Below are 25,187 nucleotides of genomic sequence, written 5' to 3' on the forward strand. Positions count from 1 at the left end.
AGTACATTCAAAGAAATAATAATAATAGTAATAAAAATTGACATCAACGGTACACGTCAGCAGCTGTCCAATGGGAAATGGCATTACTCATCGTCACGAATCTGTCGTCCAATCAGAGGCGTTGATGTTGAGCGGAGTTTAGCGGGTACATTTTCGATCTCGATTCGATAGCACAGCTAAGTGAAGGGGCATTGTTTTGATGAAGAAGATCCAGTCTGATAAAAACGAACGAGATTAGAGGTTATCTCGGGTTTGTTTACCCGGTTCACGAGGCGATGAGAGCGTAACTCGACTTTTTTTCTGGCAGGTTATTTTTTTACTTAGAAAAGTCCGAATGCTAACTAGCCTCCAGAGCTAACGTCAGCTAACTAACTGGAGTGCTGCGATGTCCTGCGGCGGTGCAACGTTTTCTTGTTTCGTTGTCAACTCCAGCGGCTCGTAAAGAACAGGTCGGTGTGTATCCTACTGTCGCATTATTACGGTGTGCGTGGGCGTGCTTTATTTAACCTTCTGTCTTAAGTTTTCCACCTGTAATGTGCTGTCTGTGTCATCGTTATTAGTTTCACTTTCATGTGTTTGGAAACTGCTATCCCCTGTTTGTTTTCCTATTTTCCGAGTAAACACAGCGGAACGATAACGCTGATCAACCGGCTTCTGTAGCCCTAAATGAAGCATCAAATTCACAAACTCTCGATGCTTCTGTGTTAATGCTGTAATATGGACGCAGGAGTCTGCCTTCCAGTTATTGAAGTTTAACTGATGATAGAAAATGGTGGCATGTAAATCACAGGTCCACACATCCTCAGGTGAATTGTCTAGGCAACGGGACATTGTTGAAAGCAGTCAACTGACATGACTTTGGAGACTTCTGAGGGCCACAGAAGGTATTTTAGCAGTCATTCCAGAAATCCATTACCCAGCTTGGGAATTTGAGTGATCATGCCCCTGTTTTAGGAAGCTATTTGCTCAGATTAAACTGTTTTTTTAATCCAGAGGTAAGGGATCATCAGTCAGAGCTGATTTAAACAGACTCCATGAACCTAACCAGGGGCCTCCTCTATGAAGCAGGATTTGGGGCATAGTGAGGGGACTTCAGGTCAACCCCAGTTTTTAAACCTTTCAAAGGTGCTTCATCTATTATCAGGTAACTATGCTGATCCACAATAGGTTGTGTTAAAGAAGAGTAGCATACATGTATAAAACCATTACCTACTGACCATCATACTCTGGTGAGCATCAGTAAAAAATATGGATTTTTATACTCAGCTTTATTCCTGCTTTTTCCCTTTTCACTGCAAGCAATGTTTAAATTATTTCATTCCTTTATACGTGGGTGCAGCTGAAACTGTCTCACACACATCTGCACACTATAGTGTTTATTTTACAAAATAAAAAATTGTAATTATACTTCAGATCCTCCTGTGTCTTTATGGTGGAGCTGTGAAAGTGACAGCTTTGTCAATGCGCACAAGTGCACGTGTTCAGCTTTCATTCCTGACTTTAAATTGACTTTTTTGATATTGGAGGGCTTTTCCACACATTAATGTAGCACTTTTGAAACATTTTCTCGTACAGACACACAGTAATTTCATCTGCGGCAGCTGTGGTGCTTTCAGCCTTTCTGTGTGTTACTCTTCATTTTGTGTTCTGACATCATAGTTTGTAAAGGTAGTCACTCTGCAGTCATTAGACTCGTCTATGTTTCAGATCTTTCATGTGAATATGACCTGAAACTGGTTCTCTTTGAAACCAGATAAAAATATCCTGGGTTTGTTGAAGTCTGTTCACAGAGCAGGTCCCTGCTTTGGTATTTAAATAATCAGAAGTGCCCACATGGCCAGAATTTGTCACCTTTTTTGTGCCAATGTAAATATCGTACAGATCTTGAAAACACTGAAGTTCTGATGCTTGTGTGTCATCCTGTTCTGGTGTCATTCTGCCTGTTTGTATTTTAGAAAGCCGGCATTTTGAATGGCGGTGGCTCCTGCCTCGATGGCAGATAAAATCATTGTGCTCGATGAGGAAGACGAAGAAGAAGAGAGTCCTCAGCCCTCCTCCTCTGCCACCAAATCAAGCCCTGACCTTCAAGCCAAAAATGTCTCGCCGCTCAAAGCTCAGATGCCAGTGCCCACACACATTACCCAGTCACCCTTCGCTACAGCGAAGAAGACCACGCAGTGTCTGCAGGCAGAGAATCAGAAGTTGTTCACTGAGGTGAGTTTATATGACGTTCCAAAGTTCATGAGCAGAACTTAAAATAATGACATTTATGCAGAAGTATTTCATGTGTATCAGACTTCAGATTGCTCTAAATGCTCAGTTTTTCTGTCTGGGTGACATTGACTTAAAATCTTATCTGTGTGTTTTTAGGTTAATTGTTGAAACATGATATATTTAAATGTTGACTTTTAAATCAAATTAACAAGTGAGATGATCCATGTTTCCCAAATAATACTGTGGGAAACTCAGTGGTGTCATCAGTTAGTTCCTCATTGAGCAGATCAGCTCCACTCTTCTAGACTGCAGCTGGTGGTCTTTACCACACTGGGGGCCTGACCAGCCTGCCTGTAGGGGAAACACAGGAAGGTCCACAGTTCACTAGTCAGCAGTGACTCAGCTTTAAAAATAAGAGGGGATTGTATGGTGTTTAACCTGTTATATGTTGTCTCATAGTGATTCAGTAAATGCAAATTCCTGAGTACAATTTAGTTTATCCCAGCATGAGGCGAAGTACATCCTACAGCTCTCATCCACTGGGTGCAAAACAGTTTTATTAAAACAGTCATTAAAAAAAACACGTTTAGTATTTGAAAGTTGGACCATTTTTGTATATTTCATTTTGATATTTTAAACAAAAACTATAATAAAATAACGAAGAAAAAAAACTATAATAAAAACAAACAGTTAAGTGTTTTTTAAATTTGGCTTGTATGACAGTCTCGTTAATAGTGACAGTTTTTTGTGTTTAAGAAATGAACTGATGGGGTGGGTGAGGTTGCTTTAGTTGGAGAGTGTACTGTGAGAGGATATAAACACTGGCATTAAATATGTATGTAATATTCAACTTTATGATCTAAACTTCCTCATATAAATCTACCTACTTATTTGAAAATATACGGATACACCCTATACATTCAATCCTGGGCCACTTTATACTGCAGACGTGTGTTTGAGTCAAACCAGTCTTGCGACATCTGGGTTTTTTTTTTTTCACTTCCTTGTTGTTCTCTTTGGTTCCTTATCTGTCATACTTTCTACTTTATCTCATCCTTTTTTTCCTGTTTTCTTCCCTCCAGTTTGTGGAGCACTGCAGGCCCCTCACAGAGGACTGCCCGGAGGTCTTGACCTTCCTCCAGACAAAGCACTCCAAGGCCTGCCCGGACTTCCTGTCATCAGTGGAGTTCAGGAACACTTTGGGACGATGTTTGACTCGCGCTCAGGCCACCCGCTCTAAAACATTTGTCTACATCAATGAACTGTGTACTGTGCTCAAGCAGCATGCTATCAAGAAGAGGCAAACCGTCTTCAAGGTTGACCCCGGGCCTTCTACCTCAACGTCGAGTGATCTTCAGTCTACCTCCGTCACGCTCAAAAGTACAAGAAAGAGTAAAGGTAACCTGGACGAAGAGGAAGAAGGTGTGCAGCCGGCAGCAGATGAAGAGCAGCCTTCCACCTCAGGACAGCAAGAGAACAGAGAGGCAGACCGAGAAGAGGAGAGAAAAGCTAGAAGAGCTTCCAGGAAGCAGGTTAGTGTGGATTAGGTGCTGCTGTTGAATGAATCTTGGGATTATAATCAAAGTTTTATTTGTATACTGTATATTATATATACAGTTTTATTTGCACAGCACAATTTGCCTCAGTGTTTTTAAAATGACTTCAATACAGTCATTTTAAAAGGAAAAAGAGAGTAAAACAGATCAAAGCACACTGGTTAAGGCAGCCATTAAATATAAACTATTAAAAATATAAAATATCCCTCCTTTTTTATTTTTCAGCAACAATCAGGGTTTGACACTTTTGTAGGAAATCACCCCTGATCACATGTCTGCCCTGTGTGTTCCTCTCAGATAGCGTACCTGGAGAACCTGCTGAAGGTGTACAACGAGGAGATCTGCCGCCTGCAGCAGGCTGAGCTGAGTCTCACTGACATGGAAGCGGAGGACTCGTTATTCATCCAGGAGCACAAACTCAAACGCAAGGTCAGCCTGCAGTATGGTGCAGCTCGGTGGCTTCCACTCTCTAATACAGACGTTAAAGCTGTAAAAAGTAAATGTTTACTACAGCCTGAGTGGCAGCTGCTCACACCTCCCTCACGTGTCCTCCTTTTTTTTTCCAGATGATGAAGATTTATGAAAAACTGTGTGAACTAAAGGGCTGCAGCACACTAACAGGCCGAGCCATTGAACAGAGAATCACCTACAAAAGCACTCGTTACCCTGAGATCAACAGGAGGGTGAGCTGCACGTTGTTGGGGCTACTTTCTAACCCGAGGGGTGGATTATGAGGCATCTGCAACAGAGCCAGGCTTTTTTTGCATTAACTGCCTCATTGAAACCAAATATAGTTGTGATGACTGTGGTTCTAAACTTTGTCTGTTAACTCTGGTTTTACACTTCAGTCTCTGCGCATGCTCACATTTATGTGCTGCTTTACTCGTGGAAAATTCCAGGCAGACATTATCAGCAGACGGTTAAAGGGCCGTAAAGAAATGTTAAAATCAAAAAAAAAACATTAAACAGCAAAGGCAATGCCGTGTTTATACACCGTTGAAAAAACATGACAGTAAAAAAACAAGGGGATGTCCAATAGTCCCGGTATAACACAAAGTCACTAAGGCCTCCTCATGTAACAGCTGGTCTCCCACGATCTGCTCCATACTTGAAACTATGCTGGGAGATGAAGCAAACCTCCTTATGATTGCATGTGTGGATGGGACATCATGGAGAAGCTGGACTGCCTGTGCAGCCTGAAGGTGCTGCTTCAAGCTGCCACCAGTGACAAAAAGCAAAACTAGAGAAAGGTCATTAAGGATGAGGAGACGGTCTGTGGCACCACGTCCTAAACCCTCACATCTCAGTGAGCGTGTTCAGCAGTTTTATTTATACAGCGCCAAATCACAAAGACAACCCTAACAATCATATGACCCACTGAACAAGTGCTTTGGAGACAGTGGGATGAATGCTATAACTCAAGAATGCAGTGACGTAGGATTTTAACATTTTTATAATAGGTGAAGTTATTGGAGGCTGAGTGGGAGCTCTGATGGCCGTTAGTATTTTTCCGATTGCCTGAAAAGACGCCTCTCCAGTCCTCCGGTTGACACTTTCATTTGATATAAAGCCGTTGAAATGGATTCACATCTGGACTGATTGATATTCCTTAATTTAAATGACTTGATCTTACACTGCAGTGATTCAGTGTTCCCTTCATTTTTTGAACCTTTCTTGTTCTGCTCTGTGTGCTCTCAGGACTGCTGTTTATTTTGAGCTCTTCTGAACTCTGTAGCATTTAAACTTGATTCTAATTCAGGTCTGATGCTGTCGTATAATCTAATGAAACATTTGGGTTACATTTTAGTTTGTGACTAATTCAGATTTACTGATAAAATATTCTTAAATATAAACTGATAAAGGTTTCTAATTTAACATTAACTGTGAGCATCAGTGTAAAAGAGATTAGGCCACAGATTAGGACCAAGCATAAAAACATTATTGGTTTCTTGCTGATATTAATGGTTTCTGTCTGAGGTTTCCAAACTATTTGCAGTTCTTTATAAAACACAAACTGGCAGAAACAAACAGCGATCACACAGAAGAGATCTGTATCTGTGATTATTTAATTTCACGGAGCTATATTTTCATTCGAGTTTTGTCCTCTGTGTTCCTCCCTTTGTCAGATCGAGCGTTTCATCAACAGTCCCGAGGTACGACACAACCCTCCTGATTACCAGGACATCCTCCAGGAGGTGTTGCGTGCCAACGATCGCCACAACCTCTGCTTGACCAGGAAGCATATAAACCAGATCGCCCAGGAGGCGTTCAGAGAGACCGGGAGCCGCATACAGGACCGCCGTCACCTGGACCTCGTCTACAACTTTGGCTCTAGCCTCACCGACGCCTATAAGCCTGGTAAGATAATAAAGAGAAATGCTGCTGCTCGTGTGGGGCTTCACTGTCTGACTGCACACTGAAGTGTTTCTACTCACAAATCTGAGCGTTGATTTAAATTAAAATATGAATATTTGTTCATTAATTTACTTTAAAGTTTGCTCCACACTTTCAGTTCCTCACTGCTGACATTTTTGCTCTCATTTAACGTTGTGACAGTTTTTATGTTGTTTTTGATGTTTAAAAAAAATAATTAATAAAATGTATTTTATTTAATTATCTCTCTGATCGTCCTTTCGTGAGTGTTTAGAAGGATTAGCACTAACTCACAGACCTTTTCCATTCGTCTTCTTTCTTTCTTTATCCACATCTTATCTAAATAGTAGAAAACACCTGGAATATCATTCATGATGTAACTGTTCATCCTCTTGTCTCTCCGCCCTCCGCCTCCCTCGTTAGCCACAGACCCGGCTCTGAAGGACCCCTCACTGCTGAAGAAACTGCGGTCGAACCGAGAAGTCGCTCTAACTAGCCTGGAGGAGGTCATCAAGAAGTACGCTGTGAAACAGGACGACACCGAGGAGAAGGAGAGGAACAAACGACTGCAGAAAGACAGGAAGGACAAAGAGGTAACAGAGGAACATCATCACAGCGATAGGTTTGTAGCTTGAACCTATTCGCTGGAACGTTGAAGACAATTTAATTACACAGCAAAGCAAGACACGAGTAGGCAAAGTTCTTTATGTTTCTCGTGCACGGGAGAGAACTGGACAAACGCTGTTCCTTCGCTTGACCCCAGTTGCTCTCGTCCGCTCCCCCGTAACACTGCTCTTTTATTGATGGTGGTCTGGAAGTCCAGCAGTTCATCTAAACAAAAGGCACTTAGCCTAAAACAGACATAGATACATTTATCCTACCATAAAACAATAAAAGAAGGTACGACCTCTCCCATGCTCCCAGGATGTGGGTGTGAATGCCAGAGCACTCTGGAATGCACACAAAGCCTTTGCAGACTATTAAGGATCAAACCTCTACCAACATGACATTGATTATAAAACTCTAACCATATATGAGTAGATATTTCTAAGCATAAATGACAATCAACAATATAAACCTGACACGCAGCCGTTTGGTTTTATTTTTATGTGTGAAAACACATAAAACACATCTTTCTGTCAACATCAATCTGCTTTATTTCTTAAAAAGAATTATGAATGGTACATCTTGTGTATTGAATAGCAATATATTTTACAGTTTAATCTTATAAAGCAGAGGAAGAGAGTATTTTAATCACACAGGGCTGTGAAAGAAGTAAAAATGTAACTCATAGGTTTTGCCTTTTCTATTTATTTATGTTCTGATGAGGCATGTTGGAGTTAATAAATAAAAAAAATTACCAATGTCAGTAAAATTTGCTGGCTCAGAAATATAAAATACATAGTGGGGAGGAAAAATTGTAATGTGACAAAGAAAAACATTTATAAGCCTGTGAGTCGTGTTTGGGGGAAACAAAGAAACTGGAGTGTTTATTTGTTTCACTTCGTCCCAAAAGTTTTGTCTCATCCATCCATCCATCCATCCATTCGCTTCCGCTTCTCCTTTTCAGGGTCGCGGGGGGCGCTGGAGCCTATCCCAGCTGTCATAGGGCGAGAGGCAGGGTACACCCTGGACAGGTCGCCAGTCTGTCGCAGGGCCAACACACAGGGACAGACAACCATTCGCACTCACATTCATTTGCACATTCACACCTAGTGACAATTTCGGTTATCCAATTAACCTATCCCCACAAGCTGCATGTCTTTGGACGGTGGGAGGAAGCCGGAGTACCCGGAGGGAACCCACACAAACACGGGGAGAACATGCAAACTCCACACAGAAAGACCCCGGCCTGATGGTGGAATTGAACTCAGGACCTTCTTGCTGTGCGGCAACAGTGCTAACCACCGTGCCACCGTGCTGCCCTAGTTTTGTCTCATATTAATCTGAAATTATGAGACTATAAAAGATTTTAGTTTTGTGTTTGTTTGGGCGATCGTGGCTCAAGAGTTGGGAGTTTGTCTTGTAATCGGAAGGTTGCCGGTTTGAGCCCCGGCTTGGACAGTCTCGGTCGTTGTGTCCTTGGGCGAGACACTTCACCCGTTGCCTACTGGTGGTGGTCAGAGGGCCCGGTGGCGCCAGTGTCCGGCAGCCTCACCTCTGTCAGTGCGCCTCAGGGTGGCTGTGGCTACAATGTAGCTGCCATCACCAGTGTGTGAATGTGAGTGTGAATGTGTGGATGACTGGATGTAGTGTAAAGTGCTTTGGGGTCCTTAGGGACTAGTAAAGCTCTATACAAATTCAGGCCTTTTACCATGTGTTTGTGTTCTGAATCTTGTTTAATTTCCTTTGCTGCGTTTCAGGGCCACACGTCAGGAAAAAAAGTGGAACCTGAAGAGATGAATGGCGTGTCTGAGGAGGAGGAAGAGGATGAAGATGATGAATCCTCAGATCCAGACATAGAGGAAGAGATCCAGGCCAGCACTCAGCAGGATGGACCAGGTTAGACCAAATAAATGTGGTTATATTGAAGCATCATATTGGCTGACAAGCGTCAAATTAGATATAAATCTAATTTCGTTGTTCACCAGCACGTAAAAGCTGCATGTATAGAACACAGGAGTGTGCGTCTAGGTAACTGCCCTCTGTGGTCTGTACCAGGATCTAAATATTCCTATTTTATGAAAACATAACTGAGTTTCTGAGATTTTAAGACACCGCTAGGACTGCTGCTAAGGTTAGCCACACTGTGCTGATAATGTGTAACGTATGATTTAATTATTGAACAGAATGATTAACAATTTAATGTGGCTCATAAACACACGTGAGAATTCATACAGACAATGTTTAAACTCATCCGTCAGATTGGGCTCAATTAAAGACTGTTTTTCTTCCCTTTAGGCTGTTATTTGTCTCCCTTTTAAACAACGAATAAATTCGTACAGTCAAATAAGTGTTATCAGATTTCAAAAACTGTGACCAGATGAAGGGGGCAGAGATAAGAGAAGAAAATATTTATGTGCCTTTTTTGCTTCTTTCTTTAGATGAAGAAGACAACGAGGACGACGACATTAACGAGGTGGAACAAGCGAGCGAAGGCACCAACAAGGAGGATCAGAACGATGATCAGATTGGACACGTTTCTGCAGGCGAAGAAGGAAGCTTGAAAGATGAGGACGAGCAGGTTACGAGTCCTGCTTCTGATGAGACCAAGTCCCAGATCTCGCCGCTGTCTGATATCCCCTCCCCCGCAGAAAGCCCCAGCCAATCAGAGCCCATGCAGACTGATGACCAGAGGCCGTTATCGAACGGCGACCACAAGAGCTTACAGGAACCTGCAGATTCTTCCAGTCACGAGTCAATCGTCCTCTCAAACTACAACCAAGGCGAAACGGGCCTCACAGCAGCAGCCAATGGGAAAGCATCTCCGTCATCGCCAGAAGACGGCGTGGAAAGGTGCGGCACGCAGACGAGCAATGGCACGTCTCCGCCGCCCAGCCCCAGAACCACGAGGAGCCAGAAGAGGAAGTGGGAGGAAAGGAACTCGCAGAGTAGAAAGAACCTAATTATCCACGACAGGTGAGGCTGTCGCTGAGAGGTCAGGAGTCCACGATGAAAACGTGTTTGTGAGATAATTAATAATACAAACAAACAAATAATGACTTATTTCTCAAAGTCAGTGTGAATATATTTGATGCTCTTTAGCTTTGTAACTTTTATACCTGTTCTAAACTATCAAAGTTCAGAAGGCAGAAGCAGGTGTTATAATGTGTTTATAGTAATATTTAAAGCTGTAGGAGAGCAGCATGGAGGCCTGCTGCTCTCAGGAGGAACAGTTTTACTCCTCCACCATGAAAAGCTGATGAGGCTTTGTTTCCACTCTGTTCAAGATCGACGCAACGGAGCATTTTCAATTTGAAACCATCAGTGCGTCTACTGGGACGCTGAGGCCTTTCACCTTTTGAACACGATGAACTAAAATAGTTTTAATAAACAGAATGTGAAAGGTTTGACTAGTTTTTAATTAAATAACCAAAATTTGTGTCAGGATGAGAAATTCAGGCTTAATTAAACTTCTTGGTGGTGATTTAACCTCAGAATAAGTGTGGCAGTGTGAAAACACTCATGTTTAATTACCAGTGAGGTAACAGTTGAACTGGAAATTAATAATGGACGAGCTCTAATGGAGGCCCCGAAATTATTCGGTCACAAAATCATTTCTCTTGCTTGTATCAAGAGTTACCAGATCATTTCTGTTGTGTTCATCACTTCATAAACTGAGACTCTCACTGACGGCGTCTAATAGACGAGGCTGCATTGAAATGTGTGACTTCTTTGAAAATGTCCAGTTATTGAAAATCATGCTCTCATTTAAATTGTAGTTTCAGCTCTTTGAACTTGAGTTCATGGTTTTATTTCTCTGGGTTCATTTATTCTCTGTATGTTTGTTGATCTCGGCTCTTTCATTCTCCTCAGTGATGCGGACATACCTCTGGATATGGGCGTTGTGAGCTGCAACTCTCCAGAGACCACTCGAGCAAACACGCCAACGCAGGAAGTGGTCAGCAGCTCGCAGTCGACACCGCCACCGAAGAAAAACAAGGTGGGGCAAACAGAGTCATACCAGAGGAGCTGAGTCACGATTCAGGATAGAAACGATGCAGTGAGGACGACACTTTGAATAAAACACCTCACGGGTCTGGATTTACAGTTATTTTGTCATTTTGACAAACTGTATCAACACAATGGACCTAAAATAACACACAAAACAGAAAAATCAAAGTGGTTTAAAGTAAAATAGGTTTTACAAAATATGTTTAAATGTTTAACAAATAATTTTTATAGTCTAAATATACATACATGTAAATTAGATTTTTATATATATATATATATAATTATTATTATTATTATTATTATTTTTACAAATTTTGTAAACAAGTTTATCCAACTACTTACATTCAGAAGTGTGTATCTGTTCACAGAACAGTCAGGTGTCAAAATAAATTCACACAAATTATTTGTGCCACTCTGAAAACTAGTTCCTGTTGCCCACAAAACAGAGGGGCACATCACAGGCCTGACAACAGGATGTGTATCACTCCTCCTGTTGTCCACCTGGAGACGGCGTTTACATTGAAGGCTGCCTTTGGTGGTTTTTTTGTCCAGCTGTAGCTGCATCGTTGTTTTGACACACTTCACTCCAAACGAGCTTAATGCCACAAATCTCAAAAATTGCTGTTCTCGCTTTTGACGTCACTCTTAAAACTTTCGTCTGTTACTAAGCAACCAAACGGTGCGTTGCCATATAATTTTGTGATAGGCTGACAAGGTGAATTTTTCCATGAATAGTAAAGGGCGTTGAAAAGCATGGTGTGAATTATCATACCTCTGGTGTTATTTGGCCTCTCAACACTAAAAACTGGAATGTAGTTGACGTCTTCACTTTTAACACAAGTTAAAAACTGAGGCTCAGCGAGGGTGCATTTTGTTGCCACGTCACCTTAAATTGGTCATGTGATGTGGACACACCGGTACGTCTGTCAACAGCATCAACATGTTTTTAAAGATGTTTTTATTCTGCTGATACTCAGTGTTTCTCCAGAAGAGTAAATACTTTATGCTGCTGTGTGATTGCAGGTCAACGTGGCGACACAGTGTGACCCAGACGAGATCATCGTCCTGTCAGACTCAGATTAACCTTTAACCTCAGAACTCTGACTAGCTTCTCACCTGCTCTCTTTGGTCGACTTCCTGAGGTTTCACATTCTCCTCTTCCAGCTCGTGTTCGACGCAGAGACTTCTTTTCTTCAGTTTCTGCGAACTACTTTGACAAAGTCCACGAGAGCCATTTACAGCAGAGGAAGTCTGAGGTTTGAAGCAAATAAAAGCCAACGCGACTGTTTTTGTAAAGAACTGGAATGAAATGTTTGTGATTCAATGTGTATGAACGCCAGCTGAAGCAGCAGGTTCTGGGATGCCTCTGCTGTGCACTACAGAATAAAGTTTTCATTTGATCCGAGCAGGGAAACTCGAGCTGACGCTGACCTCGGCTGCTTCTTGCACTTTGGGTACGGAAACTAACCGCCACTCATTGTGTCTCTAAAAATAGTGAAATACATTCTGTTTTTTTACTGCTCTGAAGCTGAAAATACTTCACTGGGATTCTTTTTACTCGACCTGAACGCTGATTTGTGGTTGGTGTGTTTTTAGGTAACAATCAGTGCCTGATTAAAATTGAACTGAGCAGTCAGACGTGAGGCCCGGATGTTGAATTTCACTGGTCACGGCTGCTCTGGCAAACTTCCAGTTTGTTTACATTTTTATATTTCAAATCTGTTCTTTCTTAACAGAGCAGGCTGTGAGGTGATGTTCTCTATTAAAGTCTTTCTATTGATGTTGTTTTATTTGCTGCTATTTATGATCTGAGCGAGCTGTGCCGTGGTTTCAGTTGCAGCAACGACAACAGGAAAACATTTACACTGTTTAGATGTTTCCTCTCACGATTACCCTTCAAAATGAATTCAGTTAAAAGGTTTAAAATAGAGTAATTTACCTACTGAGGCAGGTGCTGGTGAGGCTGCAGGAACAGCTACAGGAACGGAAACGCTGAAAGTTCTCTTAGCAAACCAATCCCCCACCCCCCCAAAAAACTTCCTGCTTAAACATGTTGTGCTGCATCACTCACAGGAGACAAAAGAATTAATCTGAACTAACCAAATTACTTTTGAGTCATATGTGGGACTTTTGTTGATTTAAAATCTAAAACACACCAGTGAGCCACACTTTTCAACCTTTTGAGGATTTTAAAATAATGTTACACTCACAGAATGTATTAATCCTCGTCTGAAAAGTAGTACTAAACAAATCCACTCCTCCTTTTGGAGTAACGTATGCTGAAAACTACACGCCCAGCTGTTTTAGGAAATAACTGCATATTTACGAGCCTCATTTCCAGCCGTCTTTAATCATAACCAGCAGTAAAGCGCAGGAAGTTATGACACGTACAGCTTGTCGAGGAGTCTGTTGACACTGAAATATAAATAACAGCACAAAGTGTGTGTAAAAGATGGATGTAGTCGACATCATCCATTTGTTCCTTAAGTCCTGATATGTCGAGCTGAATGTTTTGGCGAGGTCACGCTGAACCCCCTTTAGGTGGTGACCTGTCAATCATGAAGTAGGCCTGTTTTTCACCGGTGCATTTGTTTGTCCTCGTTTTTCTAACAAGGATCATAATTTATAAAATAAACGTCAAATTCAAGAAGACCCAAAAGCAGCGACTGAGGCCATAAAGTCTTAACAGCTCATAGGTCGATGCAGATTTCTATAGACTGACATCTTTGCAAGTAATCGCCCCCTGCTGGCCGTTAGAAAGATTACATGGTGCTCCCTCGCTGGGTTTACTGTTATTATACAGTAATAACAGTCTGAGCGCCTCTGCGTGATAACCACGTTCTTTCTTCCTGCTGCCAAAGCTCACCTCAGCCTAAACTAAACATGAACACAAAGATCACTGCAGGTCTGTGGACTCTGCGTTTGGGTCCCTTTAGAGATCCTGAACACCTTTAATTATAAATACATTCTGTGCTTTATTCAAGGTTTGTTTTGTCTTTTGTGTTTTTGTTCTCGTGTCGGTGCACTGGGCGTTGGGAAAAATTGAGAAATACTTTTTAAAAACCTTTGTTGGGTTGTTTTTTTGTTTGTTTTATGCAGGTTGGAGTTCAATTGTTTTTCTTTTTTTATTTTTTTTGTAGTAGCAGATCGCCTCACAGGTGAAACGATGATATTTTGGGGTAAAAGCTCTTTTCAGAGTTAATAAAATGACCTGGAATGTTACCTTTGCTGCGATCTATTAGACCTCATTTATGCAGAGGAACGTTTCGTCATTCACTGTGAATTTGTTCCTTTTTTTTCATTTTTGATATTAAAATAAATACTTTTGTCATAAAAGACTCTGCTTCTGATTTTTACTTGTAGAATTAAAATATTTTAATGTCAGTTTTTCAAAAGCTGCAGATTGGTTTTTGTCTTTCTTTCAGGTACTTTATCAACTGGTTTATGTCATGGCGTTAGCTCAAACCCACAGATGTTGCATCTTCATGTTGTTTGCCCCTTGAATAATTTACAAAAATCAGAATGTTCCATTTAGTCTTTAACAGCTTCATTTAATTATGAAAGCAGTGCAAATAATTGTTCTGTATACTGTATAATGTTTCAGAGGAGTGGTGTAATATTCAATGTAAGAAACAAATTGTTAAATTATTATTAAATTATTAACATAACATGAAAAGAAAGATGGCGAGACAAACGTCTTCTCCTGGACAGGTGAGCTGCTTCCTTTTCCCATGATGCCTATTGTTACACCCTACTTAAAAGCAAGGTTGTATCAGGGGTGGGGTGTGACACAAAGTGAAAAGAAAACTATTAACTGCCACAAAGTTAACGTCAGTAAAAAACTATTTCACGACCCAATGAGGCCCAAAATCCACTGTGGTTCACAATTATCTCTGTAAAGGCACACCTTTACTCACAACACCAAAGTCACAACATTTTTCATAAATTCACACAGCGACAGCCTGCTGCCCGAACCACTGTAGCCCACATCCCAGAGAAAAGCGAAGGAAAAGGGGGCGTGGCATTTTGAGGCGGCAGCCTTGATGCAGTGCTGACGAGCTGCACCACATCTCAGCTGCAGCTTGTGAGGCAGACCTGGAACACAGAAGGAGGAGAAAGAGCTCTCTCACATGGGGAGACCCCCGGTCAGCGACCGTAACACCTATCAACTAGCTTAGCATTCTGCTAACTGATCACTAGAGTCTCGAGCTTCACGTGTACAGAGACGCCAATAATAAAGTTTTTCCTCAGCTGGTTTCTCACCATGTGGGGAAAATCGATTTAAAACATGAACATGTTGGTGGTGCGCAGAGAACTTCTGTTTCAGGAGTTTTGTCCTCACCATCATTGTGAGTAAAATTATATCTCAGGATGTGAAAAAATAACAATTTAGTTTCATCTTTAGGAGAAAAGTGAGGGAGCCGGACCCTAGATAAAGTGCCTCAGGTACATGGATGCAACGAGTAAGTCATACGAGGTAGTGGTGTAGCTGGTGGAGGGTTTTGTGTCTGTGTTAAAATGAGACCAATCCTACACCCTGTTTAGCTCCTGGTTGATTCGGAGCTTCATCAGTCTGCGGAGCAGCTGATGTTCTTTCTTGTGATAAATGATTTTCTCACGTGAGTCGTCATGTGCTTTTTCACATGTGTGACGTTATAAAATCTTTTCCCACACAGCGAGGAGCTGAAGGCTTTCTCTTCGGCGTGACTCTTCAGATGCTGTTTGAGACTCCGGCTGTGAGTAAATCTTCTCCCACACTCGGAGCAGCTAAAAGCTTTTTGTCCCGTGTGGATCAACATGTGAGAATTGAGGTCGGCGTTGCGGCCGAATGTTTTGCTGCACCTGGAGCAGCTGTAGGGTTTTTCTCCCGTGTGGATGCACAGGTGTTGTTTCAGATTCCCGCTGTGTGTGAACGTTTTACTGCAGAACTTGCAGCTGAATGGTTTCTCCCCCGTGTGAGTCCTCCGGTGGTTTATTAGCGTTGTCTTGTCTTTAAAGCTTCGTCCACACTCAGAGCAGCTGAACGGTTTCTTTTCCGTGTGAATCCCCATGTGTCTCTGCAGGTTTCCACTGTCCACAAATCTTTTTCCACACTGAGAGCAGCTGACAGGTTTCTCTCCCGTGTGGGTTCTCTGGTGTCTGCTCAGATTTCTGCTGTGACCAAATTTTCTCCCACAGACAGAGCAGCTGAATGGTTTCTCATCAGCATCACCTGATGCCCGAGGCGCTGCAGGTTCACGGCTCACACTCAGCTCACACTCATCAGAATCACTGACGTCTGTGTCTGAAGAGCCTGAAGTTTTCCCATCAGGCTGTAGATCTGGATCAGGCTCTGGTCCTCCCACAGAGTCACTGACCTCCTCACTCTGTCTGTGATGAAGCTGTAAGGATTCAGGTTTCTCTTCACCATCCTCACTCTTCACAGGGGCAGGGATGGAAGTGAGCTGGGCGATGACGACCTCCTCCTGTTCGTCTTTAATGTCTGGGTCCTCCCGGTCCACACTGGAGCTCCACTCCTGCTCCTCTTTTTCACCAATAATCACTTTTTGGACACCCAGAGGTAAACCTGAAACACAAACATTAATACCGAGCTGATTTTGTCCTGAAACCAGAAAATTTTCACAAAGTGACAGTTACTTTTTGTGGATAATGAACATATTTTTACATGACCATGACGATTAATATGACTTTTAGGGGTATATATATATATATATATATATATATATATATATATATATATAGAGCTCGTATTTATTCAGGACTTGTTTTCAGTTGATCAGCCTTTCTCCTGTCTCCTCACCTGCTCTGTGCGCTGGTGGGAGGAGCTAAGTGGAGGTGACATACCATCAGAGAGAAGCTAGCGTGATGCTAGTGTTAGCTTATCATCAGCAGCAAATCTGTTTCCAGCAGCAGCAATAAAACTCACCTTTTTTTCTCGGTTCCAGTTCCATCTTTAAATCAACTTCTGGTGGTTCACAGTGTCGGGCCACCTATATGTGTACTTTTAAGGAAAACACGACAGAGTAGGAGTAGGTATTGATTTATAAATACTACTGTATTTATAAACTAAGCTGTAGTGTTTGCACAAACCAAACACTAAATAAGAACTCATCACTGTGCAATAGACATTTAGCGGAACCTAGCTAGTTCTATCTGTCTGTCTGTATGTCTCTAACTAACTTGGCAGCTTATTCTCTTTTTCTTGACAATACTTTCTTTAACGATTGAAGACATTTTGGGGTCAACGTAAAAGAAAGGCAGATGTGAAATGTAAAATTGAGGTCAGAGGTTAAATATGACAAAGTTTCTATTTATTGACAACAAACACTTCTAAGAGTCATAGTTTCTGAGTTATAAGGCTTTTTGTCAGTTGTTGCATATAAATCTGAGTTGACCATGAAGCCCTCGATGGGTGTAAGATAAATTTGAAGGGATCGTTAACATGACACCATTCGACACCCCTACAAAGTTTTATCAGGATTCATTCACAGCTTTTCAAACTATTGTGTTTACAGACAAAATGATGTGCAGGGATGCACACATAAATTCGACCAAAAACATAATTATCACTGCTACATGCGTGGCACTGTGTAAAAACCCATAAAAGTAGAGTCATTGTGGTAATGACACAATGAGAATGTAAAAATGCTGTGGGATGTTCTGAAATTGTGAAAAGAAATTTCTCCTCTGAAGCACAGCTGCCTTTAAGAGTCTCTAAAAAAGCCGATGTTTCAAGACTTTCCCTGTGTCCTTAGACATTTTTTAGGTTTCATATCTTTCAATATCAAAACCAATCCTACAATGTCAGTAGGTAATGAATCAGTAAAACATTGTGTCTTTTACAACAAGATAACAGTGTGTTCACCCTGCAGTGTTTAGTCATAAAGTACATTTTTGTTATGTCCTGTCCAGCTTTTGAAGGACATATTTTGCTCATCATTAAGAAAGATTAATTTATATTTGCTGAGCTATTAACTGGAATTACAGGTTCTAGAACAAAGTTGTAGTTTATTTTGTGAATACAGCAAAGCAAAAACGTGCCCAGTGTCACTCTTCAAAACAGCAGGAGGAAATATTTAACAAATTAACCAAGTCAAAAAAAGCAAGCTCTGTGCAGTTTGGAAAGGCCCAGAGCCAAAACATTTGTCACTAACTGAGAGAATCATCACACAGATGCTACAGGCAGGACCTTTCAAAATAAAGCTCCAAGTGGCAGCACTACCAGTTAATCCAAACTCAAAAACATTCTAAGAGTCAAAACAGGTTCATTAAACATTGAAAGAGATTAAATAATTTAAATTATTTTCTATTAAATAAAGAATCAAAAAACCTGATAGGTGTCTGACTGCAGTTCCTGACCCAAGCGCCCATCAATAACAAGTAAGGAGAGAGAATGTGCTGGTTTCTCAATGAAAAACTTAATTTTTTCAGTAAAATAAATAAAAGCCTCCACCAGGACCTTTGAGCATGACAAAATATTTTATGGAAGAAATGAATCTACACCAGGAGACCCCAGAGGAGCGGACACTGAGGAGTACACACCCTTCACCTTCAGCTACAGGGACTAGCTGCTACTGGCAACTGTTGTCCAGATTCAGTGATTCACCTGGTTATTACTAGGGGTGGGTTTTTATAATCAATTTATCGATTAAAATCGATTCTGGCTTGGATAACGTGAAATCGATTCATTAAAATCCTGAATCGATTTTGTAATATAAATTTATTTTTCCCAAAATGCCAGAATCTCAGGTGAAACCTCACAAAATTTCAACAACCACCAAACAGCTAAGACAGTAAATGAGAGCAGAAACACGGATTCTGCACAAATATGTAAACACACAGCGCGGAATAGTGGATCAAATCGATTTGGAACCTTGTGAATCGGAAACGAATCGATTCTAGAAATGAGTGACGATACCCAGCCCTAGTTATTGCTCAGTGATTTGATTACAGGTACTTCATACGGTCTTGTTAATGTTTTATTTGTTTACATGTTTAGATGTGTGTACTGTTTGCATGATCTTTGACCTCTGAGAAAAACATCTTTACAAAAACCGAGTTGCCGTTCGTATTCTTTTTAATTTTTTTAATTTAGTGCATGTTGATCATTTATTTATTTATTTATTTATTTATTTTTTACAAAAAAAATCGTCGTATTTACTCTAGCGTTTTGTTTTTGGTTGATCAGCTTTTCTCCTGTCTCCTCACCTGCTCTGCGCGCTGGTGGGAGGAGCTAAGTGGAGGTGACATACCATCAGAGAGGACCTAGCGCGATGCTAGCGTTAGCTTATCAGCATCAGTGAGTCTGTTTCCAGTAGCGGGGAGTAAACTCACCTTCGTTTCTCGACTCCAGTTCCGTCTTTAAGTCAACATCCGGTGGTTGACAGTGTCGGTCCAGCTCAGCTCTGTCCACAGAACCGGACTTTGGAGGACTTTCTGGATCCATCTGCTAACCGAGCTCATAATCAAGTCCTCTAAAATGAGCGCTGCCACTTCCGGGAAACATTTCAAAATGATATGACAACAAGCAGACATTTACTTCCGATATGCTCCTTCAAAATAAAAGATTTTATTTTGGAGTCAATCCCTTAGGTAAATTACTTTTACCTAAATGCAAAAGTCATATTTGCTCCACTTTAGTATCTACAGTCCTTTCCTATTACATGGCAGTGCTCCACTACCTGGTTTAGTCACTCAGGTAGGTAAATTAGAGTCCCTAAATGTTCCTCTGACACAATGAGATAGAGAGTCACACATTTCAACACTCTACCACACACAGAACCCATAATTCAAGTGAAAAACAATATGATTTTTGCAAATGTAATGAATCTTTTTTTGCATTTGTTAGTGTCCAAGAATAATTCAGAGTGAATAACGAGATTTCAATCTAATCCACCCGTTTTAGGGCGAAGTCATTAGTTATTGTGAGGAATTAGAAATATATTTTGCTGCTATTGTTAATAATCATCATCATTACCATTGCATTAATAATACAATCTGCAGTATTGATATTGTATTCAGATGTTTAAACATATTGGTACCCAATTAGCCTTTATTACAGGTGCAGTTATAACCACTCTAAACTGTTGAGTTGAATCAATAATCTTAAATGCTTTTGAATGCTTGTTATAATCTGAAATGTGTATGTGCTGGCCTTCTGTCTGGTGGAAAAGGTTACAAGGTGAAACTGAGTGCAGTTCATGCTGACACACACAGTAGACTTTATCTCATTTATAGGTGAGAGGTTAATCGTGTTTGCTTGTAACTCTAAAATTGTCTCTGTAAAAGAGGAATAGTTTCTTGCTGCCTCTGCAAAAAGAGGAACAGTCTGATTTTCCAGACAAGAAGTGAAAGTCAGAATGTTGACAGGAAGCATCTGCTGTGGAGACGGAGACAATGTTATTTTAAACTGTGTTAAGTCATTGTGGTTTTGAAACCTACAGTGGGGCAAAAAAGTATTTAGTCAGCCACCGATTGTGCAAGTTCCCCCACTTAAAATGATGACAGAGGTCAGTAATTTGCACCAGAGGTACACTTCAACTGTGAGAGACAGAATGTGAAAAAAAAATCCATGAATTCACATGGTAGGATTTGTAAAGAATTTATTCGTAAATCAGGGTGGAAAATAAGTATTTGGTCAATAACAAAAATACAACTCAATACTTTGTAACATAACCTTTGTTGGCAATAACAGAGGTCAAACGTTTACTATAGGTCTTTACCAGGTTTGCACACACAGTAGCTGGTATTTTGGCCCATTCCTCCATGCAGATCTTCTCAAGAGCAGTGATGTTTTGGGGCTGTCGCCGAGCAACACGGACTTTCAACTCCCGCCACAGATTTTCTATGGGGTTGAGGTCTGGAGACTGGCTAGGCCACTCCAGGACTTTCAAATGCTTCTTACGGAGCCACTCCTTTGTTGCCCGGGCGGTGTGTTTTGGATCATTGTCATGTTGGAAGACCCAGCCTCGTTTCATCTTCAAAGTTCTCACTGATGGAAGGAGGTTTTGGCTCAAAATCTCACGATACTTGGCCCCATTCATTCTGTCCTTAACACGGATCAGTCGTCCTGTCCCCTTGGCAGAAAAACAGCCCCATAGCATGATGTTTCCACCCCCATGCTTCACAGTAGGTATGGTGTTCTTGGGATGCAACTCAGTATTCTTCTTCCTCCAAACACGACGAGTTGAGTTTATACCAAAAAGTTCTACTTTGGTTTCATCTGACCACATGACATTCTCCCAATCCTCTGCTGTATCATCCATGTGCTCTCTGGCAAACTTCAGACGGGCCTGGACATGCACTGGCTTCAGCAGCGGAACACGTCTGGCACTGCGGGATTTGATTCCCTGCCGTTGTAGTGTGTTACTGATGGTGACCTTTGTTACTTTGGTCCCAGCTCTCTGCAGGTCATTCACCAGGTCCCCCCGTGTGGTTCTGGGATCTTTGCTCACCGTTCTCATGATCATTTTGACCCCACGGGATGAGATCTTGCGTGGAGCCCCAGATCGAGGGAGATTATCAGTGGTCTTGTATGTCTTCCATTTTCTGATGATTGCTCCCACAGTTGATTTTTTCACACCAAGCTGCTTGCCTATTGTAGATTCACTCTTCCCAGTCTGGTGCAGGTCTACAATTCTTTTCCTGGTGTCCTTCGAAAGCTCTTTGGTCTTGGCCATGGCGGAGTTTGGAGTCTGACTGGTTGAGGCTGTGGACAGGTGTCTTTTATACAGATGATGAGGTCAAACAGGTGCCATTCATACAGGTAACGAGTGGGGGACAGAAAAGCTTCTTACAGAAGACGTTACAGGTCTGTGAGAGCCAGGGATTTTCCTTGTTTGAGGTGACCAAATACTTATTTTCCACCCTGATTTACGAATAAATTCTTTACAAATCCTACCATGTGAATTCATGGATTTTTTTTTCACATTCTGTCTCTCACAGTTGAAGTGTACCTCTGGTGCAAATTACTGACCTCTGTCATCATTTTAAGTGGGGGAACTTGCACAATCGGTGGCTGACTAAATACTTTTTTTCCCCACTGTATCTTTCTGCAGAAAAGGGTAAGAGGAGATAGACTGCAGCATTACAAAAGCAATATCTAAAAGATTCTGGCTGTGAAAGTCCAGTACAAAGTTTATTTTATGAAGACAAAAAATTAATTAATGAAAAAACAAAATCTTGCCACAGCCTCACTCTTCATACCCCGAGTATAAAATATTTAACAAATAAAGTGATACTGACAAGCCGGCTGTGTGCCATTTTGGAAAGGAGAGCCAAAACATTTTACTAACTTAGAGAACCATCACACAGATGCTACCGCTCCAAATCTCAATTTTTTTTAATGTGATTTATGTATTTATATTGTATATTTGACTAAACCCAATACTAAACAAATACCAACTCATAGAAAACCAAAATATTGACATAAATGTGTTTCATGAGTCATAATGAATATGAGCTGCAGGTCAGTATTTTATGCAGAATTACATCAGTCAGCTTTATTTCGCTACTCAATCATACTGTCTTCACTTCATTACTTCCTCTTTGGCTATTTTAGTTTTCCTTGTAATTTTGCATTCAGTATTTTAGGGATCTCTCAAAAATGTTTTTTCACTGAGTAACTGACTTTTGACATAAAACCTGTCAGCATTATTATGACTACAACATTAATATACACATACAGTCCCGATCAAAAGTTTAAGACCACTTGAAAAATGGCAAAAACTCATCTTTTGCATGGTTGGATGTTAACAAGGTTCCAAGTTGAGCTTCAACATGCAACTAGAAAAAATTGGAGTGAGACTAAACATGTTTTTTCAGCATGCAATTTATTGAAAACAATGCTTTACAGGTTAAGGTGGTTTTATTGCTACCAAAAACTGAAAGCTTTAACTCCGGGGCAAACAAAGGCCAAAATAACAAACAAAGCTATTTCAAAAAGGGAGGTGCTACCTAAACCCTGTGTGAAACAAAAGCCAAACAAAAGACAAGCGCTACCTCTAACTCCCTAATTGAATAAACAAGAGAAAGTACAGAAAATAATAAGGCAGTTCACCCATTCTGCTTCATCCATCCATCCATCCATCCATCTTCATCCGCTTTATCCGAGGCCGGGTCGCGGGGGCAGCAGCCTAAGCAAAGAGGCCCAGACCTCCCTCTCCCCAGCCACCTCCTCCAGCTCATCCGGGGGAACACCAAGGCGTTCCCAGGCCAGCCGAGAGATGTAATCTCTCCAGCGTGTCCTGGGTCTGCCCCGGGGCCTCCTCCCGGTGGGACATGCCTGGAACACCTCACCAAGGAGGCGCCCAGGGGGCATCCTTACCAGATGCCCAAACCACCTCAGCTGGCTCCTTTCGATGTGGAGCAGCAGCGGCTCTACTCTGAGCCCCTCCCGGATGGCCGAACTTCTCACCCTATCTCTAAGGGAGAGGCCAGCCACCCTTCGGAGGAAGCTCATTTCCGCCGCTTGTATCCGCGATCTCGTCCTTTCGGTCACTACCCACAGCTCGTGGCCATAGGTGAGGGTAGGGACGTAGATCGACCGGTAAATTGAGAGCTTTGCTTTTACACTCAGCTCCCTCTTCACCACGACGGACCGGTGCAGCGTCCGCATTACTGCAGCTGCAGCCCCAATCCGTCTGTCGATCTCCGGCTCCCTTCTCCCATCACTCGCGAACAAGACCCCGAGATACTTGAACTCCTCCACTTGGGGCAGGACCTCATCCCCGACCCGGAGTGGGCACTCCACCCTTTTCCGGCTGAGAACCATGGCCTCAGATTTGGAGGTGCTGATCCTCATTCCCGCTGCGTCACACTCGGCTGCGAACCGCTCCAGTGCGAGCTGGAGGCCCTCACCCGATGAAGCCAACAGAACCACATCATCCGCAAAGATCAGAGATGAGATCCTGAGGCCACCAAAGCGAAAGCCCTCCGCCACTTGGCTGCGCCTAGAAATCCTGTCCATAAAAATTATGAACAGAACCGGTGACAAAGGGCAGCCCTGGCGGAGCCCATCACCCACCGGGAACGAGTCCGACTTATTGCCGGCAATGCGAACCAAGCTCTTGCAACGGTTGTATAGGGATCGAATGGCCCGTAGCAATGGGCCAGACACCCCATACTCCCGCAACACCTCCCACAGGACAGCCCGAGGGACACGGTCGAATGCCTTCTCCAAGTCCACAAAACACATGTAGACTGGTTGGGCAAACTCCCATGCACCCTCAAGTATCCTCGAGAGGATGAAGAGCTGGTCCAGTGTTCCGCGACCAGGACGAAAATCGCATTGTTCCTCCTGCATCAGAGGTTCGACTAGCGGACGAACTCTCCTTTCCAGCACCCTGGCATAGACTTTCCCGGGGAGGCTGAGGAGTGTGATCCCCCTGTAGTTGGAACACACCCTCCGGTCCCCCTTCTTAAAGATGGGGACCACCACCCCGGTCTGCCAGTCCACAGGTACTGCCCCTGATCTCCACGCAACATTGCAGAGGCGTGTCAGCCAGGACAGCCCTACAACGTCCAGAGCCTTCAGGAACTCGGGGCGGACCTCATCAACACCAGGGGCTCTGCCACCAAGGAGTTGTTTAATTGCCTCAGTGACCATTCTGCTTCAGTGCCTATTAATTATTATTAAAAGTGAAAGTATCTCCACACACTATATACAAAGATTAATGATTCTCTAAAGACAGACGTGAAACTTCATCACCGATGGTTTGGAGGCCAAGGACGGGTCTGCTGCTGCTGCCAGTTGCTGCCAGGGGACAGCTGCTGGAGAGCGTTTTTAAAACGGCCACTTGATGATAGGAACCAATCAGTGATTGCCAGCTCTCCAATCAGGAAGGACCTGCAGAGACTAAAAGGCACAGAACACACACGGAACAAAATCCAACCACTACGATCCAAAATATGACCCGGACCGTAACACAGCTGATCAACCGTTTAGGACCACATGGCTTTAAAAGGCCAAATCTGTGCAAAAATGTGTATTCATTGTCATTTTCTGTCAGGTGGTTACACTGTCATGACTTTCTGATGGCAAAGGCAAAGAAAACATCACCTTTTTGAACGTGGTTGTTGAACTGCATAAGCAAGGTCTCTAGCTGCTGAGGTGGGACGCAGTAAGACTGTCAAACATTGGACAGGTGCAAGAAAGTTTTGTTCTCTGATGAGAAAAAAAATGTAACCTTGATGGTCCTCACAGTTTCCAACGTTACTGGTATGACAAACCCCAGCTGAATGTTTTGTTTTTTTTGCGCCAGAGTGGAGGGGGCACTATAATGGTCTGGGTGTTTTTTCTTTCAGTGGAACAATGGAGCTTCAGGAGGTGCAGGGGCGTCTAACAGCCGCTGGTTATGTCCAGATGTTGCCAAGAGCATCCCTCATGACTGAAGGCCTTCATCTTAAATAATCAGGCCCCATCTTATCTTA

The 25,187-nt window shown here is 42.3% G+C and overlaps 2 protein-coding genes across 4 annotated transcripts; one reads left to right on the forward strand and one right to left on the reverse strand.

The window, feature by feature from the left end:
* The first annotated feature begins 138 nt into the window (after window positions 1-138).
* On the forward strand, window positions 139-12,771 carry daxx (death-domain associated protein). 2 transcript variants are annotated; one of them, XM_087835072.1, is made up of 11 exons: window positions 139-449; window positions 1,956-2,214; window positions 3,297-3,746; window positions 4,068-4,199; window positions 4,337-4,453; window positions 5,897-6,128; window positions 6,567-6,736; window positions 8,507-8,645; window positions 9,188-9,722; window positions 10,620-10,746; window positions 11,781-12,771. In XM_087835072.1, the coding sequence occupies exons 2-11, from the start codon at window positions 1,972-1,974 to the stop codon at window positions 11,838-11,840; spliced, it is 2,205 nt and encodes a 734-aa protein (XP_087691198.1). In that variant the 5' UTR covers window positions 139-449; window positions 1,956-1,971; the 3' UTR covers window positions 11,841-12,771. The 2 variants fall into 2 exon arrangements, with proteins under 2 accessions (XP_087691198.1, XP_087691199.1); XM_087835073.1 differs by lacking the exon at window positions 139-449 and adding an exon at window positions 994-1,144.
* A 1,518-nt stretch (window positions 12,772-14,289) lies between these two features.
* Window positions 14,290-19,225, reverse strand: LOC102775733 (uncharacterized). 2 transcript variants are annotated; one of them, XM_035909346.2, is made up of 3 exons: window positions 19,092-19,216; window positions 16,684-16,758; window positions 14,290-16,323 (listed from the first exon to the last, which is right to left on the reverse strand). In XM_035909346.2, exons 2-3 carry the CDS (start codon window positions 16,706-16,708, stop codon window positions 15,326-15,328), a joined length of 1,023 nt encoding a protein of 340 aa, XP_035765239.2. In that variant the 5' UTR covers window positions 16,709-16,758; window positions 19,092-19,216; the 3' UTR covers window positions 14,290-15,325. The 2 variants fall into 2 exon arrangements, with proteins under 2 accessions (XP_035765239.2, XP_006794580.2); XM_006794517.3 differs by lacking the exon at window positions 16,684-16,758 and having other exon boundaries at window positions 19,092-19,225.
* Window positions 19,226-25,187: the final 5,962 nt, after the last annotated feature.

Source organism: Neolamprologus brichardi, chromosome 22 (assembly GCF_056152115.1).
Source record: "Neolamprologus brichardi isolate AB-2024 chromosome 22, ASM5615211v1, whole genome shotgun sequence".
NCBI classification, from domain to species: Eukaryota; Metazoa; Chordata; class Actinopteri; order Cichliformes; family Cichlidae; genus Neolamprologus; species Neolamprologus brichardi.

Coding starts and splice junctions, on each gene's coding strand:
- daxx (XM_087835072.1), top strand. CDS start 1,972: ATGGCGGTGGCTCCTGCCTCGATGGCAGATAAAATCATTGTGCTCGAT. Junction 4,454..5,896: donor ACCCTGAGATCAACAGGAGG/GTGAGCTGCACG, acceptor TCCCTTTGTCAG/ATCGAGCGTTTCATCAACAG. Junction 6,129..6,566: donor CACCGACGCCTATAAGCCTG/GTAAGATAATAA, acceptor CTCCCTCGTTAG/CCACAGACCCGGCTCTGAAG.
- LOC102775733 (XM_006794517.3), bottom strand. CDS start 19,203: ATGGATCCAGAAAGTCCTCCAAAGTCCGGTTCTGTGGACAGAGCTGAG. Junction 16,324..19,091: donor ACTGGAGTCGAGAAACGAAG/GTGAGTTTACTC, acceptor TTTGTGTTTCAG/GTTTACCTCTGGGTGTCCAA.